General features: G+C 34.9%; 1 protein-coding gene across 1 annotated transcript in view; it reads left to right on the top strand.

Annotated features, from left to right (window-relative positions):
- Positions 1–849: 849 nt before the first annotated feature.
- LOC101255788 (protein GIGANTEA) overlaps positions 850–14,498 on the top strand; it is a 42,056-nt gene continuing 28,407 nt past the window's right edge. Inside the window, exons 1-6 of the mRNA XM_004237784.5 lie at positions 850–1,001; positions 2,782–3,136; positions 10,735–10,806; positions 10,927–10,981; positions 11,106–11,248; positions 11,374–11,645. Coding sequence (XP_004237832.1) covers positions 3,050–3,136; positions 10,735–10,806; positions 10,927–10,981; positions 11,106–11,248; positions 11,374–11,645 — 629 coding nt within the window. The 5' untranslated portion in view covers positions 850–1,001; positions 2,782–3,049. The remainder of the gene's footprint in view (positions 1,002–2,781; positions 3,137–10,734; positions 10,807–10,926; positions 10,982–11,105; positions 11,249–11,373; positions 11,646–14,498) is intronic.

The following is a 14,498-nucleotide window of genomic DNA, read 5'->3' as shown; positions in this document are numbered from 1 at the left end:
AATAGAGTTATTTGTAGCTAAAATGTGAGTTATTTATCTAATTATTATTAACTACTGTGCTAATGTTGATGTGTGGATTTAAGAGTTATTTTTGCTAATAAAAATAATTTAATTTATGTTGCTATTTTTTTATTTTATGATAAGGAGCAATTTTGTATATATAATAAAAGTCCTAAGTTGAATGATTTTATTGATGTAAAACAATGTTGAATAACTTTTTTCTAGAAATTCTTATAATTGTGTGAACTTTTGAGATATTAACTTCAGGTTATAATGATCACAATTATTTACCCTTAAATAATTTAAATGAGAAAATAGTGAACATGGTAACAAACTTTTCCTTCTCCTAACTTGTTGAAAGGCTATAAAAAAAAATATTTGTGGTCAATTATCTAAATTGATTCAATTATATGAAATAAAAAATCTCATAATAAGTCAAGAGTATAATTGAAATTTTTTTTTCTTGCAGAGCTTAAACCCCTTACAAAATTAGCCTGAAGTAATGAACCAAACACTTGATAAAAATAATTTCTTTGTTATTAATTTCTGTATTAATAATCCCTGCACTATTGATCTTTATATCAAACATTTCCTTCCGAGTGAATTTAAATTCACTCAAAATGAAATAAAAAAGTAAATAATTATATATAAAGTTAAAATGCTAAAGTAAATTTTATTGGTAAGTTCAGAGGATTTTAATGTATTATCTCTAAATTTTTTTTTCAATTTTTCTATATTTGGCCAAAATGAAGTGGTATGTATGGGTGTTTGTCATGGGTACATGTGATGATGATTCATGATGGTGTTGAATTACATGACACATGGCCATTAAGTGCCTAAGAAAAATATCTCAATGCCACGTCTGCAAATCTGAAGGAAGAGGGAGAGCTCAGCTAAAGATCTCTTCTCTTCTTCTCTCTCTTCACATTCATTTCTTTTCTCTCTCTACTTTTTTCCTCCAACCAAAACAATCTTCTTCAAATTTCATCTTCAAATTTCAGGTATTATATTTTTCTGCTATAACAATGAATTTTTTTCTATATTTTTGAAGCTCCGTTTCTCTATGTGATTTGTAGTTAATATCTCTGATGTTGTTGATTTGTCTAGCTTTTGCATCAGTTCATAATGAAATTGGTTAGGAAGTATGGAGATTCGGTTTTTGTTGATCAAGAGAAAATATATGTTGTTAATAAGTTTATTTACAAATATTTATTGGAACTAAAATAATGTTATTCCAGTAATTTGTAATTTATAAAATTGTTGAGCTTTACCAAATTTTTTTTTTTTTGAATTTTCACTTGATGTCTGATACTCACATTGGAGATGGACTAAATTCATAGGTTCGATTTTTAGGGGAGACTCTGCCAAAGGGATTTTTTCTATTTCTAAGGGTTCGAATGCAAAACTCTTATTAAGGGTGGAGGGATCTCAACCATCCCACACAATTCATGTTGCTAGTTTATAGTTGAATAGATTCCGTCCATTGTATTCCTTATGCTTATTTATGCATATGTTTTTTTTACTTGCTAATGTTTCCCTAGATTGATTTTCATACTGTCCAAGTTTACTTTGAATATAGGCATAATACATTAATATGCCCTTTAACTTGGCTTCGAATCACATTTATGCCCTTCAATTTTGGGTGTGCACAAGTAGATACTTGAACTTGTGTAAAGTTGAACAAATAAACACACATGTCCTATATGTCATCTACATGTCATTTTTTGTCCTACGTATATTTTGCCATTTAGGACTCATGTGTTTATTTATTTAAAAGTTGGATAGTTAAAGTGTCTGTTTATGCATTATAAAAGTTGGAGGTCAAAGTTAAAATTTAAAGCTAAGTTTAGGGTCTAATATATGTGTTATGCCATGAATATAACTCGTTACAGACGGGTGCTTACTTGAAAACTCTTTGTACATTAATTAAAGATATAACCATTAGAGTATTATTAGAGCAAAGGCGGAGTCGAGGATTTTTAGTTTATGGATTTTGAATTGCAATCCATTCTTAGTTTTGGATATATTCTTTTTTATCAGATAAATGATTTTATACCGTAAGTAGAGAACCCACAACAAGATATGTTTCTTTATGACTGAAACCAATCATCTGTAGTAACATCAAACATAAACTACAAACAAAAGGTTTGTAGCTTTACATATCAATTATACATATGAAATACAAGGTTTAAGCTAAAGCCTGTAGCTACAATGGTGGCTCCACATCTGTATTAGGAACCCCTAGTGTTAGATAATCCATAATTATGGAGTATTGAAATGATATGGACCCAAGCAAAACATACTTATGATATTGAGGATTCATACATTCTAACCCAACTAGTTTGAATCTGAGGCGTAGTTGTTGTATAATTCTTTGTTGAGCTTGAAAATCAATTTTCCTTGTAATTCTTGGACAGGTCATATGATTTTTGTTTGTGCCAACTGCCAATTTAATGGGCTGTTAAGTGAATTACCATATTCCCCTATTTCGCCAGTTTCATTTTCATTTCTCTCTGATGTTCTACTTTTCGTTGAGTTTTGGATTTATATTTCGTTGTGTCAGCAAGGATGCCGTCATTGAATGAAAAACTTGATATATGAAACAGTACGTTTTCCCTCTAGATTTCTTATGGAAATCCTCTAATAGTTCTTTCACATACAACTTTTGGTGCTTGATTTGATCAAACTAACTAACCTTCTTTTTTTTATCTCTTGAAAGATGCTTTCCTTTATGCATCTGTCTAACAGTTTTGACTATCATTGTGTTTTTCTGTTTTGCAGGACAAATAGTCATATGTTGTAGTTAGTATCTGCTTACTATTTAATTACGGAATTTACATTTCCGTAACCTGCATATTATTTCAGAGATATCTTGAAGCTCTGAGGTGGTTTTGCTCGTTAGAAGTTCTGGACCATCCTTTGCTAGGATCCTAGATGTTGAAATTACAATCTGTGGATCCTAGATTGGTAGTGGTCATAGTGGTACTTGATGGCCTAATCTGTGAGCATCCTCTCATATCGATAAAATTCTTGGATTGACAGCAGTTATATGGCCGCTACATGCGAGAGGTGGATTGATGGCCTTCAATACTCTTCAATATTTTGGCCTCCCCCTCAAGATGCACAACAACGGAAGGTGCTATTATTTTCTTAAAATTACAAATACCTTATTTATTTTTCATTGCTTAGGTTGGGGTAAGTACATTTTATCATATTTTTGGAGATCAGTTCTTTGATTGTTTCTATTTTTTATTCATGTGGATGGATGTAGCTGCACTATGGGTTTGCCATGCATTATTGATGTCATTACTCTCAACTGTAATGCATGTAGATTCACAATTCTCTAATTTGAACAAACAATTACAAGATTAAATTCATGGGAGGGGAGGAGTGAACTCATACATGAATAATCTTACCAAAAGATATTTAATGTAGAGGTTAAGAGATGAGCCTACACAACTCACCAAGAGTATTCACCTAATAAGATTGTCTATTTAATATTCTCTATTCAATTTTATTTTTACTACTAGGGTTAGCTAAGATAAGAAAAGCCATGAATGCCTTAATTTCATGTACACCATAACTTGATCAAAAGGACCCTAAAACATAATGTTAATCTTTTCTTGTATTGGTTCTTGATTTTGCACTTCCCAAAGTTGCATCACATGGGGTTTGGGGATAAGTGGATTGGTTGGACCGAAAGCTGCATTTATTTGTTAGATTTTCAATCATCATCAATGGGTCAGTAGAAGGCTTCTTCTCGACTTTTGAGGGTTTAAGACAAGGGGTTCCCTATCTCCGTTTCTCTTTATCTACAAGTATAAGCTGTTAGAGAGAGTACACTTTATTAGTTAATTATATTCTTAACACGCCCCCTCATGTGCGGGCATGATTCTCTTTCATGGGACAAGCACATGGTAATTCTTTTTGATATGGGTGGCAGTTAGATTTGATCCTAGGACCTCTGCCTATTCTGATACCATTTCTGATACCATGTGAAATTAGAGGAAGAAAAAATATTGTGAATTAAATTGATTGATCATTCCCTTAAGTTGATGGGATTTAAAGTTGTTAAAGACGATGCAAATATAGAATTGACTCCTCCAGTTTGCGGTGAGTGTTAATTATGGTATATTTAGATAGTATAAATATGAGAATATTTAAATAAGGTATAATTGAATAGCTTAGAAATGAGAATATTCTCTGATCTTGTGAAAACATCCGCCAGTGGATCTTTTAAGTTGACAAAACTTGTGGTGATGTATATTAACTCAATCCTCTCTTGAATTAAGTGACAATCTATCTCAATGTGCTTCGTTCTTTCATGGAATATTGCATTAGAAGCGACATGCAGTGCAACTTGGTTATCGCAAATTAGTCTCATCAGTTCAACTCCTCCCATCTTTAATTCGTGGAGAAATTGTCTCAACCATATAAACTTACACGAATCTAGTGCCATAGCTCGATATTCAGCCTCTGCCTTGATCTAGCTGTGACTACTTGCTTTTTACTTTTCCAAGATATTAGATTGCCTCCAATTTGAGCACTATAACCTGAAGTGGACCACTGGTTAGAAGAACCTGCCGATCTGCATCAAAATATCCAACAATGTTGGTGTGTCTCTTTTCTTCATACAATAAACCTTGTCCTGGAGAGCTTTTGATATATTGCAATACCAGTGACTAACCCAAGGTGATTGCATAAACTAACTACACTAACAACAAATGAGATGTCTGGTCGTATGATCATATGATAGTTGAGTTTGCAACAAGTCTTCGATATCTGCTAGGATCTTCTAGAGGCTCCCCCTATCCTGAAATAAGCTTAGTATTTGGATTCATTGGAAAGTCCACATGTTTGGCATCCAACATTACTACATCTTCCAAAATGTCCAAGGCATATTTCCTTTGAGTAATAACAATACCATGACCAAATTGTGCCACTTCAATGCCTACAAAGTTACTTTTAGCTTGCTTAAATTTTTAGTCTTGAAAGTGATTTGAGAGGTGTTGATTGAGTTTAGTAATACCTTCATGATTATCTATAGTAATAACAATATCATCAACATAAACAACTAAAAAAATATGTATGCCATGAGATGAATGCCTAGAACACAGAGTCATTAGCTTCTATAGGGATCGTTCCTCCAAACTGTTGAACAACAACTCTAAAACGGCCAAACCATGCTCTAGAAGACTGTTGAGACCATAGAGAGATTGACGAAGTTAATAAACTAGTCTAGACTCTCTCTGAGTTGCTCCATATATACCTCTTCAACAAGTTCTCCATGTAGGAATGCATTTTTGATTGGAAGTTGAAAAAGGGGCCAGTGATTCATTACTCTCGTAGAGATTAGAATATAGACAAAAACCATCTTGGCATCTATTGAGAATTATCTCCATAATCGATGCCATAAATTAGAGTATATCCCTTCGCAACAATCTCGTTTCAGACGATCAATAGCTCAATCAAAACCTACCTTAACAGTGAATACCCTATGGCAACCCACTATGGTTTTGCCTTCAGGTAAAGGAACAAACTCTCTAGTACCATTATCATGCAAAACACTAATTTCCTCAATCATAGTTTGATGCCAACCTGGATGAACCAATGCTTCTACCATAATCTTAGGAACTTCTAGTGATGATAAACTAGTAAGAAAGGCATGATATGAAGGAAACATGTGATGATAACTTAAATGAGCATAACGGGAGTTTGATTGGTAGTAATTCTAGTACTTTTGGGAAGAGCAATAGAAAGATTATCTGATAAGTGATCGATTGAAGCAGAAGACATTGTTGGAGCAATCACCAAGATTGCTTTGTGCACCTCTATTAGATTTAGAAACATCAACTAGATTAGCAAGTTTAGAAGGAGGTTGAAGTTGTCGGGAATAAGCATTAAGGGTTGGAGGTGGAGCTGGGGTTGGAATAGTTGGAATGGGAAGGACTGCTATGGCCTTTTGATTTTCCATATTAGGAGAAAAATATGGAGAAGTTTTGGAAAAAGTACCATTTCCAGAAATGAAGTTTGTGTTGGTAGAGAAATCAAAACACCTATAATCTTTTTGTAGATGAGAATACTCGAGAAAGACACATTTAAAAATCTTATGCTGAAGTTTATCTTTTCCATTGGTAAGGCTATGAATAAAACAAGGGCAACCAAACACACGTAAATGAAGGGGAAATAAATTTTTGTCCTGATAGAGGACTGAGTGAGGACTCTGGTTGAAGGCATGCGATTGATTAAATAACAAGCATTAATAGCGACATCACCCCAAAAACGTAAATGGACATGATTATGGATGAGCAATGTTCGAGGTATTTCAATAAGATGTCTATTCTTTCACTCACTACTCCATTTTGGTGAGGAGTACGCGCACATGAAAAGAAGTGCAATACGCGCTGGGATGTCATAAAGAAGAGAGGGAAGTATTCTCGGGCATTATCAGTGATTAACTTCTTAACGGAAATACCAAATTGATTGCGAATTTCAGCATGAAATTTTTGAAAGATAGAGGGTAGCTTAAATCTATTCTTCATTATAAATAACCACTTGCATAGAGTATAGTAATCTATTAAAGTAACAAAATAATAAAAGCTTAAGGAAGAGTTGATACGACTTGAACCCCATATATCCAAATGAATGATATGAAACATAGAGGTGGCATACTATTGATGCACTTTGGGAAAGAGGCATGTGTGTTTACCAAGCCGACACGACTCACATTCAAACAAAGATAAAATAGATATACTGGGACCATCTTTTGCGATTCGAAGAGACTTGGATGACCACTCACCTAGTCTCTAGTATTGATTAGATAATTCCAGCGAGGCAATTCAAGGAATATTGGAGTTGAAGTTTCTCTTTTTTTCGAAAATGACACTTTTTGTTTTGTGGAGTTGAAGAATCAGAAATAAGATACTCAAGTGTTGTCTTAGTAGTGTTTGAAGTAGCGTTGGGACTCTGGATAAATCTGGGAAAAAGTTTTAGGTATGTTGTCAATGGTGTTCAAGATATTGAATGGTTAGGGGAGGTTCTGGGATGTTAAATTGGAGAATTCCCTATTATTTGGGTATGCCTTTTAGCAACGAGATACAAACAAAACAAGTGTGGAAAAAAAATAGAGGAGAGGTGCCACATGAGTCTTGCTACTTGGGACAAGACTATCTAGTAGACCAATTCTCTTTAATAGTGTCCTTAACTCGCTACTCACTGATCTCATATCTCTATTTCCTATATCTATAAGTGGGACAAAAAAAGCTAGATATAACCAGGAGAAACTTTTAACGGGATAAGCACAAAGTTAGGGGGTGTATTAATTTTGTAAAGTGGGATAAGGTAGTTATGGAGAAAAAAAAATTGGCATTAGAAATCTGTGGATGCACAATAATCGTTTTCTTATAAAGTAGCTATGGAGGTACCGAAAGGAAGACAATTGGTTATGAGGGTAATTTCCTACAATTATTGGAATCAAAGTCCTCGGTTCATAGGTTATGTACTCTCCCCTCATGGACAAGGAGTTTGGAAACATATCTGTAGCTTATGGCCCACCTTTGAAGCCAATGCAAATATCAAGTTAGGAAATGACATGAAAATAAGGTCTTGTCTAGATACTTAGATTGGGGCGGGGTGGGTGGATAGGGGAGGCTTTTCTATGGCTAGAAGCGTGAAGCCCCTTACGAAGTTAATTGTTTTATGTGGTTGTTGGTCCATGACACATGTCTCATACCAGGCCAAGGGGAGCCTCTTAGTATTCCTAGAGTAGAAGATATAGGATGTTAGTAGGAAAGTTGAATTATCTCATCGTGACTCGACTTAAAATTACCTTTTGCAGTTAGTGTTGTAAGTCAGTTGTTGGATTTTCTGTCATTGGAATGTATTTATTCACATCTTTGGATATATAAAAGTTGTTTAAGGGAAAAGACTACCTCAGAAAGATTGATGACATGAGAAATTGTTGGATATTCAGATGTAGACAAGGTGGGGTTACTCTGTGATAGACGATCCACTTTGGGATATTGTGTTCTAGTTGGGAAAGATTTGGTGTCTTGAAAAAGTAGGAAACAAAATATGATTCCTAGGTCATGTACAAAAGCAGAATTTCGGGCTATGAGAGTGTGATGAGATCAAAAAATGGAACTCATGTGGGATGAAGCCGTACTACTCATTGCACCTAATCCAATAATTCACGAGAGGACCAAACACATATAGATTGATTATCATTCTGTCAGAGTAGCTACTCTTAGGCGACACTGCCACAAGGTTCTTCTGCGGTCAAATGATCAACATATTCACCAAGTTCCTAGTTGGTGCCAGAACAAGTTATATGTATATGTAACAAGCCTTGTACTTATACTTTGTATGCACCAACTTGAGGGGGAGTGTTATAGCTTGTTTGGCCTAGCTTCTAAAATCAACTTATTTTGGAAAGTGTTGTTCTCAAAAGTGCAATTTTAAAAAGTATTTTTGGCAAGAAGCAGTTTATTTTTGACCAATAAATTTAAAAAGCATTTTTGAGCCACAATTAGTGTTTGGCTGAACTTTTTGAATGTGCTTCTAAAGTGTATTTTTTCTCAGAAGTGCTTTAAAAAAATGCTTTTAGAGAAGATCTTCTTTTTAGCTTTTGAAAGACATGTTCTGCTACTCCTCAAAGACACTTATTTTCTCTCAAAAGTTTTAGCCAAACACCTCACCTTTTATTTAAAAAATAAGTACTTTTTGGAATAAGAAGCACTTTTGGCCTCCCAAATGCTTGGCCAAACAGGCTATTTAGAATATCTGGTGAATATTCTAGAATGTATATAATGTAGTAGGTAGCTTAGTTTACTCCTATTTTAATTAAGTATTGATTTCCTCTTTTTAGGACATGTAAACATAGTAATGTATACCATATATGCTTGAGGGAATAATCAAGACGAGTTCCTCTCATTTCTCTTCTGTTTCACTGAAATAACTACAAGATTTGGAAGTTGAGATGGTTACCTAGTTCTTTGACCAGATTTATTATTTAAAGGAATTGGATGTTCTATGATCTGATTGTCGGGAAAGGAAAGCAAAGTTTTATGTGAACTTGTGCTAAAATTTTCTAGAGCAAGATGTTGAAACCTTGAAAATAATCTGGAGAATCAAAATGCCTCTAAAGTTGATTGCTTTACTTGGAGGTACTTCTTACAAGGCATTTCATACACAAGTTAACCTACTTAAACAAGGGTTTTAACATTTGCACCAGATATTCGAAGTGCAAAAGCCATAAAGAAGCCTTTAAAGGCTTAAACACCTGCTTTTGTGCTCATTTAGCTGTCAATTGTACTGCTCGTTCTGTAGAGCCAATGTGCAATTGATTACACCAAATTACTACATAAATCTGGATGGAGGATAAAGAAGTCAATCTGGTAGACAGTTCCTTTCTGCATCCTTGCACTTTTTTGGGGGAAATGAACTATACATCATTTTTTTGAGAAGGTAACATATTTTATATATTTATCAAAACAGCACTTAGGCTGTGCTTAGTGCTTATCATATTTACAAGTGAAAAAAGAAGAAAAACTGCTCCAGAAATCTAACAAAAACTAGGGTGTCTATGATAGAAGCAACATCTTCTATGTATCTCAGGCTAGACCAAAAAAAAGAAAAGTCTTGAGAAATTCAACTTAATCATTTGAACTGAACTGCTAATGTCTTCAAAACATCTGGAATTTCTCACTGTCCAGATTGTCCACCAAATGCAAGATGGGACAATACTCCATCTATTTCCAATCCTGCATCTGCATCTTCGCAAAATGAATTATACATCTTTTGAAGGAAAATTTGATGTTGTACACGGTGTAAAGCATTAAGTCGACAGCTCCTTTTTTCACAATGTGCATACATTTGGTACTTTGTAGGGCTTCATTGACCCTGTACGTATTTAAAAGTAGGAGCAATCCATTGGAACTTCAGTAGAAAACCATGTCCTTTTGTAAGGTTTTCTGTTTTTTTTTGGTATACTTGTAGTAGGCATGTTTCGGCTCTTCTTTTAATGAAATTTATTACCTTATCCATAAAAAAATCTTTGATATATGTCGATGCTTACTGCTGATTATATGAATGATAAAGTTATTACTATTAGAAAAGCGCTGCAGCTGCTTAAATAATTCCTACTACAGCCTGAGATGTTTGGCAAGTGGAGTATTTGGACTAATAGATCTTAACCTTTTCTGTTCTATGAAGGCCTCCAATCTTATGTTTGTGGTTTTGGGATTTTATTGCACTCTGAATATGTGTCCATTCAAATATATCTCTCTGTCTATTTTCTTGTTCATTTTTTTGAGGGTGCTGCCCTTGCTGCGTAATATCTGCCAGGAATAACATGGAAGAAAAACAAAACATTCTGTAAATATGCACTGCTTGACCAATAAAGGTGAGTCCAAAAGAGGAATGTACACACTCACTGATGCAGATGGAATAAAGGCCATCACCTGAGAAGTCCTTCCTCCTGAAGGGCGTAAAGCCAGGGGATTAAACCACTGTTAAATTTAATGATAAATCCCTCAGAGAATTCTATCTCTCCTTCTTATTGCATTATGACTTTGCCTTTTTTTTGTTTGGATTTGAATAGGTCATAGATTTGGTTATTGCATTATCTTCTTGAACATTTAAATGTCTAAAGAAGGACATTTGTTTTTCCTTTTGTTCTCTATCTTTTGATATCTGTATCTTCAGTCATATCAACCTTCTTCATTCTCTTTGTAGGCTCAAATTACTGCCTATGTTGAGTACTTTGTTCAGTTCACATCAGAACAATTTCCTGAAGATATAGCTGAGGTATGTACTGACATCAGAAACTATCCTCCCAACAACTCTCTCTTTCTTCATAATTTCTCTATCTAGTTGAATCTTTTTTAACATTCTGGAAAAGTAATATAATGTGTATTTTGTCGGCAGCTGATACGGAACCGGTATCCATCCAAGGAAAACCGTCTTTTTGATGATGTTTTAGGTATCATAAGCCTTAATCCAGATGATAACCATGATTTAAGTTCAGCATTAAGATTATTCCTACCATCTATTTGTGAGGTTGATTGATTTTATCTGTCTTTTGATTGATTGCTTTTGATTTCCAGCGACTTTTGTTCTTCACCACCCAGAGCATGGGCATACTGTAATTCTTCCAATTATTTCATGCATCATCGATGGCACACTGGACTATGATAAAAGTTGTCCACCTTTCGCTTCTTTTATATCATTGGTTTGCCCAAGCAGTGAGGTATTCAAAATCTCGAACTATCAATTTGAATAATTGAGCCATGTGAATATAATGATCTTTCTAGCAAACATTCTAGTTCTTGCAAAAGAAAGGCTTTCATACTAATTCTTTGCTCTTAAATGCAGAAGGAATATTCAGAACAGTGGGCTCTTGCATGTGGAGAGATTCTACGAATTTTGACACATTACAACCGTCCGATCTACAAAGTTGTGCAACAGGGTGGCGAAGCAGACAGAAGTAGCCAAGGAATCGATGCTTCAACAAGTAAATCTGCTGATAGTGGACCTAGTATGCCTTCAGTGCATCATGAGAGGAAAACGCTGAGGCCGTTGTCTCCATGGATTACTGATATACTGCTCACTGCACCTCTAGGTATTAGAAGTGATTACTTCCGTTGGTAAGTGTTCAGTGTGTCTACATACGCATTAACTTTTTCATCATATTTCAATTTCATCAAGATGAAGGACTAATCATTACAATAGTTAAAACCATATATAACTTTCCTATTCTAATTTTTTCTAGTGTTGCATGCTTCCTGACACTTGCTCTAGAAGTTTTTTGTGAAGACATTGAGCCGGTACTTAGTTACCCAAGTTATGGATGAGCTAACTAACATTATATAGGATGATGTCTCATGGCCTATACTTTTGCATATGATATTACCCAAATCGCGAAACTAGCAATGTTCTCAATCAAAAGCAAGACTATGGGGAAGCATCTAGAGTAAGAGTTCTAGGATAAGTAGAATTGTAGAAGAAGACTGAATATACACACTGGAAGTTTAGCTAGCATATAGCACCAAGGTTGTGGCCTAATGATCAATGAAGTGGAATTAGAATCATGAGGTCTTGGGTCCAAATCCCAACGGAGAAGAAACTCTAGATGATTTTCTTCCCATTTGTGCAAGTCTTGATGGATGAATCATTCAATATCTGGTGCTGGTGAGAGGTTGCAGCACCCTGTAGAATTAATCGAAATTCGCGCAAGCTGACCCTAACACCACGATTATAATAAATAATTTAGCTAGCATAACAAAAGTGAAGTTGAAGTGAGATTTGATGGGATTATGATGCCTAAATGCAAACAATTCAGAAATATAGGCACAATGTCTAGGAGAATGGCATGTAGGCCAAGATCCATGAAGGAGTTGATGTTCAGATGTAAGAGGGGAGGTAGGAAAAGAAGACACAAGGCTTGGAATGTATTCCTTTTTCTTTGATGTGGGTCCTTTGGAAGGATTGAAATAGGAGAGCTTTTGAAGGGGTGGGGATGAGCTTTGCTCATTTGAGGAGTAGTCTCTGATCCGTAATTTTGTTTTGGTGCACCCATGTAGTTCCTGTTTATATGGAAGATTGGGTGTCTTTTGAAGAGAACCATATTTTGTCGGTTTCTCCTTTTCTTGGTATACCTCTTGTATACAGCCAAGATGATTTTGTTATTTTACTGAAATACTTTACCTGATAAAAAATAATGTCTAGGAGAATGTATGATAAATGAAGATGCCTCATGGAATCACAACAGCATGGTTGAAGTGGAACTACTGCTGGAGCGTTAAGTGATAGAATGACACTCACCAAAGGGGAAGGCAAGGTTTCTAGACCGGTTGTAAGACCACTGATGTTTTATGGGAATGAATATTGCTCCTCCAAAGTCTGGCATTGCCCCAAGATGAGTGCTGCAAAAAAGCAGATGTTAGGAGAGATATGCACTCATATAAGAACAAATAAGACCAGAAAATGACCACATTCAATGCATAATCTAAACAAGACAGTATTTTATACAAAGAAATGACTACATTCAACAGAAAGTGATATTGTAAGATTAGTGATGTTTTATGACGAGTGATAATTTTATGGAAATGAATATTGGCCCTCCAAAGTCCAGCCTAGCCTCAAGACAAGTGCCTCAAAAATGCAGATGTTAGGATAGATGTTCTCTCATATAACTTATAAGATTAGACAAGGTTATTAATGACCCATTCAATGCGTAAGCTAACCCGGACACTACTGTCAGACAAATAGTTGTCTAATTCAACAAAAAGTACAAAATTGTACACATAGATGATTAAAATAAGGGAAGGTTGGTTGAGATGGTTTTTCTCACTCTTTCATGTTCTACTGTCAAACTCCAGATTTACCAGTTCTTAGATGTGTATTTATGAATCTTCTCCTCTCAACATCTTTTCATGAAAGTCAGAATATTTTGTAATTGTGTTTCATGAAAAAAGAATAAAGGGCCAAAATTATGTTTACATTATCGAAAATATAGCACTTTTACCCTCCATTATCTTTTGGCGTAAAAAGTGTCTTCACCTTCTAAAACGAGGGCCAGATTTTCCTCAAATATATCAGTTCTCCAACTGAGCATTTGACATGGATAAAAAACCATTAAATTGTCCCACTTTCCCATTAATCCATTTTATAACCATGACCACATCTAAAATAAAGGGGTGAATTAGAATTATCCCTCATCCACCTGAGAAAAATATCAGAAACCCAATCAAAACTGCCCACCCTTTATGTGACACAACAAACTAAGGCCCTATATTTACCGAAATAGCGAATGTTAAAAAAATTACATAATCTAGCGATAATTTGGGAATTTATAGCAAATAAACCTGTATACACTTATTATCCGTGCTGATACAGTTAGGCAGATATGTTGTCACAGATACACTTATTAAGTGTGCAGATACAATATATTTTAATATTGATACACGCACAGATAGTGTATTCCGCTACAGAGATATTGTTCACATACAGATACACTTATTATGTGCCCGGATACAATATATTTCACTTTTATTATGTGCACAAAAACAATGTATTCTGCTATGTTTTGATACCAAATTGCTGAAACGTTTCATAATTAAGCAAAATCTCTCTATCTTTCGTAACTCTGGCACAAATAACGCCAGTTTATGAAATTTTCTAAAAAAAACCATAGGGGAAACATTCCAAGTTCATTAATAAAAACTCATATGCTTCTTTTTTTTTACACTCCAAATTGAAGTCCATAATCATCATCAAAATTTCATGGCTGAGATAAAGCTCACCATTTAGTAAAATTCGTTTAGCCGGCAGAGAAAGTGACGAGGGAACAGATATTAAGATCACCAAGCGTAGTGGTGGCTGTTGAGGTTTCTTGGCCGTGAAAGGCAGAGAGGAAGGAGTGGTTTTGATGGAGCAAGTTCGTCGACTTTGTCGGGTTCTGCCGCAGGTGGGTATTTTGATGGTGTTTGTTGATTAAG

Source organism: Solanum lycopersicum, chromosome 4 (genome assembly GCF_036512215.1).
Source record: "Solanum lycopersicum chromosome 4, SLM_r2.1".
Classification (NCBI taxonomy): Eukaryota; Viridiplantae; Streptophyta; class Magnoliopsida; order Solanales; family Solanaceae; genus Solanum; species Solanum lycopersicum.
The sequence above is the reverse complement of the archived record's forward strand: the minus strand, read 5'-3'. Positions and strand labels throughout refer to the sequence as shown.